At 34.9% G+C, this 5,191-nt stretch overlaps 1 protein-coding gene across 1 annotated transcript; it reads right to left on the bottom strand.

The window, feature by feature from the left end:
• Nucleotides 1–1,208: 1,208 nt before the first annotated feature.
• Nucleotides 1,209–4,066, bottom strand: LOC147393014 (protein CHLOROPLAST IMPORT APPARATUS 2-like). The gene is made up of 3 exons (XM_086456860.1): nt 2,725–4,066; nt 2,147–2,302; nt 1,209–1,405 (listed from the first exon to the last, which is right to left on the bottom strand). Exons 1-3 carry the CDS (start codon nt 3,676–3,678, stop codon nt 1,346–1,348), a joined length of 1,170 nt encoding a protein of 389 aa, XP_086312986.1. The 5' UTR covers nt 3,679–4,066; the 3' UTR covers nt 1,209–1,345.
• Between the last annotated feature and the right edge of the window lie 1,125 nt (nt 4,067–5,191).

Raw genomic sequence — 5,191 nt, 5'->3', positions numbered from 1 at the left:
GAACGCATTAATTTTTGAATTTACGCAATCTATGTTCCTTTGATCCAAGATGTTCAAAGACTCTCAAGGGATGATTCCTTGTATATTTGTTTGGTTCTTTGTTGCTTGTGAGGATGCCAACATGAAACAAGTTAAGTCAGACAAGTGTGGGAGTTATTTTTGACAACAAATGTCATCTAGAGATAAACATGACACACACTCAATGTACCGTTACGGCAAATAAACTTGGAGAATCTGATAATCGGGTTTCGCTGTTAAGTCGACTTTGGTTTGTACCAGCCCTTGGGTGGTACCAGGGTGAGTTCAAAATGGGTTGGAGTTATTGACAGTTATGAGTTGGTTAACCAGTAGTGCATTGGTTACGAAACATATTCAGTTAATGTGCGAATGGAAGTTGGATTCATGGGAAACTGTTACCAAATCTATCCCCACAAAAAATAAATAAATAAAGTAGGGGTGACATTTTTAACATGACCTGCAAACACAACTCGAAAACGATAGGGAATAATGGGTTTGAGTTGAGCCTAATCGTGTTGACCCGTCAAACCCAGTTATTAAATGAGTACTGTTTGGGTTGAGGACAGCATCCCATTTAATTATCGGGTCATTAACGTGTCGTTGTACCGACCTATTTAATGGTTGAAGTACATCTTTTTGGTTGTGGAAGTTGGTTTATGTTTTACAATAATTTATGTTGGTGGACATGGGGTTATGATTGTGTTCAAATCGTAATAGTGTTTGTGTTCGTGTTTAGGTTGTAATTATGTTCATGTTCAAATTGTAATCATTTCTTATTCACGGGTTATTTATGTCAACCTAAACAAGACACAAACCAACCTATTTATTAAACGAGTTACACGGGTCTTATCATGTTACCTATTTAATAAATGGGGGTTGGGTCAAAGGATTTGACACAATTATTAAACAGATCAAGTTCGGGTTGGGTAAATTTTTAAAACACCCTTGTCTCCACACGACACCAACACGACCCAACATGACCCATTGGCAAAGTACAACCTTAGTACCCAAAGAACAAAAATCAAAGAGAATTCAAAATCAAAATCAAAGTCATATAGTGAATCTCGAAAAAATATTATGGATAATTTTGCATCCACTAAAAGAATCCACAATTTTGGCTCAAATTGGTAGTACTTTGCAACAAAGCATCTTGATAAAGCTAACAAACAAATAGAGAAAAAGAAAGATAATTGGGAACAAAATTTGTTGGATTGGGCCTTCTTCTATCATATATCATATTCAGATTCCTCTTTTTGTGACACCCACATTAAAAAAACCAAAAAGATGAAAAAGACTATAAAAAAGGGGGCATTTTACAACCCATACTTTATTTTATTTTCATCTCTTGATCCTTCAATGTAGAGGTTGGTCTTCTAACAAATCGACCCTGCAATAATAAAAGAAAACAAATTGTTACATTGTGTATACTTTTCAAAAGGAGACTAAAATTCTATTATAATAAGATATCCTTATCATGATTCAAAGTTTCATTCCATTTTAGCGTAATTCAGTTAACATTTTAGTTTTGGCTGAGACAAGAGTGAAACATTGAATGTTTCGAATTTCGATCTTTCTCCCTACCAAAATATTTCATCGGTAATGTTTTAAAGCCGGATCAACCATTTTAGGGTTTAAGGATTTTAGGTTTATGATTGATAGGGTAATTTATACATAACCATTAGGATTTTTGTAAATCTATTGAAGATACTCCCATATTTTTTCAAAATGATGACATTCTTTGACTGCGGTCTTCTACAAGAGATTAGGAAAAAAAAGGCCAAAATAATCCCATTTTTGACCTCTTTCAAAAATACCCAATTGACTCAACTGAAATTTCATAAACTCAGTCGATATTTTCAAATATCCTATGAGTCATCGCGAATCATCCCACACCTCCGAGACTGGGATGACTCATCCGAGTTTTAAAACCATGATTTAAAATGATTTATTTTAAAGAAAAATCAAGGATTTTTGGAAAGAGTTTGAAATGGGGGGTATTTCGGTGATTTTACATCCGTCTCTATAGAAGACAATGGTCAAGAGGTATGTCACCAATTTGAACTTTGAACCTCCTCATCATAACAAAAAAGTAGGCAAAAATTATAAAGTTGGAAGAAGTTTTACTTGCCTTCATTCTGGGCCGTTGATCAGCGTTGATTTTTCTTACTTGATATCTGATCTTCTTAGAGAAGAGTCGACTCCTTTTCTTTTCCCTGTAGCGAAGCACGCTAGCTTCTCTCATCCCTCCATTCTCCGAAAATAAATCAATTTGTGCCAATCTGGCCTGTCAAAATAAATAAATAAAATAATAATAAATGATCCAGTGCTTCTCAGCCAAATATAATACAAAAATAAATAATATAAATGATCCAGTCCTTCTCAGCCAAATAACTAACATTTGAATTGTTTCGTTCTAACGTTTGTGTTCTGGCGGGAGACAGTTTAAAATATCCGAGACCGAGATGACTCTCCTGAGTCATCTCGGTAAATTAGGCCAAGTCAATACAACTCAGACCGGGTCAACTAGTTTTTTTTTTAAAGTTTTTTTATACAAATATTTGTGACTAGACATCTACTAATTCGCTTTATTTTTTAAAAATAAATATAGATTAACAAATAATTATAAATCGAGTTAAATGGTTTATCTAATTGAGACGAGATCGGAATATCGAGATTTAAAACCACGACGGGAGATGAGAAACATACAATGGCGTCAGCTTCCGAGTACTCGGTCCCTGGAATGTCGTCTGAAAATGGTGACCCACGATTGGACCACGCGTTCAAAATCTCATCGTAATTCAATTTTAGACTGAGACTCGAATTCATTTTCTCTTTAGAGGACTTGGGGAAATTCTTCAATTCTTCTCCTCTTTCAAGTTTCTCCTTCTTGTCAAATGAAACTTTGTTCAATTTGGGCGAGATGTCGAGCACATTAATGGCTGGAAATCTCCACCAATCCCCATCGTCAATGCATCTCAATGGCCTAATTGAACCAAACCCGAATTCAAATTTCCCACAAAAATCGAACCCCATTGGGTTCTCGTAGTAAGCATCGATTTGACCATTAGACACATTGGAATCGTCGTATGTGTTGTTGTTCATCCTTAGATTCCCCATGATACTATCGATACCCTCTTCCATCTCCTCATCTAGGATTGAATCTGCATCGAAATCCTCTCTGAATGCATCACATGGGCTCAAAGAATCTAACCGAAAATCACAATCAATATTGAGACCTTGACATGGTTTTTCGCTAGAATTCATGGGTTTAGGCTCAATTCTAAAAATGGATTTTTCAGAGATTGGTCGATGGAGTAAGAATTCTGCATTTTCAAAGGTCGAACGGTGAGGAAGAAATTCGGCAAATTCTTCAGACAAAGAGTTATAAACCTTGGTGTGTTTGGAGGGTTTTCTAAGGTTTTTAGTAGAGAAGATGTTGGGATAGACTGTGGAGAGGAGTGCGGCAGCTTCATTGTACGTTTGGTTAGGACGTTTTCGAGGAGTTCGTGGTTTTCGGATTGTTAATGGAGAGTTGATTGATTCGGAGAGAGTAGAGGATGGAGAAGATGAATTAGACGTTCGGGTCGATGTTGGCGAGGATTTCACAATTTCAAGATCGATTCCATAAGTCCTGCCACCTCCACTTAAACACGAAGACATTTGCAGATTTGGGATCAAATTCAAAGGAATTAAAAGTCTAGAATCCAAATTCTCTAGTTCCTAAGTAAATGAAAGATGTAGCTCAAGGTCTAAAAGACTAAAACAAGAAAAAAAAATTTGCTTCGTTGATAAAACCCTAATAAGTAAAAACCTCTAGAAATTGAAGAATTTGACAAATTGAGAAAAACTCTAAACCCCTAAAAAAAACAGGGGAAACAACAAGAACCCTAAAACCTCTACAAAACCCAAGTCTAAATGAGAATTCAATCAATTATAATCGCAAAAACAAAAAATAAAAAACCCAAAACCCAATTAGAATTCAACAAATTGGGTTTTCTAATGAGTACAAAACTCTAGTATTTTGGACAAAAAGAAATGGGGATTACAGAACCACCTTGAGAGTTGAGATTATCCCTTAAACCTCACAAGCCCAACACAGAGGCCATCTATAGAAACATTTTTTTTTTTTGCTCTGTGAGAGAGAAAACTCTAAAAATTTAGACTTCAAATTCTGTAAAAAAGAGTGCACCAAACCCCAAAACCCAGTGTCTTGGAAGATGGGGTTTATACAGAGGGAATTAAAAATATCCTCAAAATATATAATTCCCGAACTCGGGAATTCAACTGGATCGAATTCTCATCTTTCACTGTAAGTTGAGAGAGTGAGAGAGAGAGAGATTAAAGAGCAGAGTTGAGTATTTGAGATGAAAAACAGAGGAAGAGACAAGGCTCTTTTTCACCGTTTGTACGTCTGGACCATTTTTTTTCCCTTTATTACCTGACTTACCAGTTCAATTATTTTATCAAGTATAATTACTAAAATACCCTTACTAATCTTTTTTCTTTTTCTTTCTATTTTGAATTTTTGATAATCTCTTAATGATCAAAATACCCTTCCATCATGTACTTTCTCTTAATTGTATTCTATCATCTAAATGAGAGATCATAAGGTGTATAATATAGTTATTGTAAATTTGTAATTATTGACTTTTACATTCGATTTAGGTCGGTTCAATTTAGGCCCCTAATTATTTGGCCCCTATTACATATTGGGGGTGGGGATATCTTGATAATATTGAAAATTAATTGAGATAATTCGACAAACAATTGTTGTTCACCTATAAGATGCTAAACAATAATAAGGCCTATCTTACATGCATCAAGTTATTCAATTTTACTCGATTGAAGTTCGTCGAAAATTAATGTAAGAGATGACACAAACTTTGTCAAATCGATAGTGTATCTAGGGTGATTGAGTACTGATCTTGATAATATTGAAAATCAATTGAGATAATTCAACAAACAATTGTAGTTCACCTATAAGATGCTAAACAATAGTAAAGCCTATCTTACATGCATCAAGTTATTCAATTTTACTCGATCGAAGTTCGTCGAAAATTAATGTAAGAGATGACACAAACTTTGTCAAATCGATAGTGTATCTGGAGTGATTGAGTACTTGCACAATGAATAGAGGACTTTCATAATTTATCACTCCTTGAGCTAGTCTAAT

This window comes from Akebia trifoliata, chromosome 10 (genome assembly GCF_017979445.1).
Source record: "Akebia trifoliata isolate Shusen 1 chromosome 10, ASM1797944v1, whole genome shotgun sequence".
NCBI classification, from domain to species: domain Eukaryota; kingdom Viridiplantae; phylum Streptophyta; class Magnoliopsida; order Ranunculales; family Lardizabalaceae; genus Akebia; species Akebia trifoliata.
The sequence above is the reverse complement of the archived record's forward strand: the minus strand, read 5'-3'. Positions and strand labels throughout refer to the sequence as shown.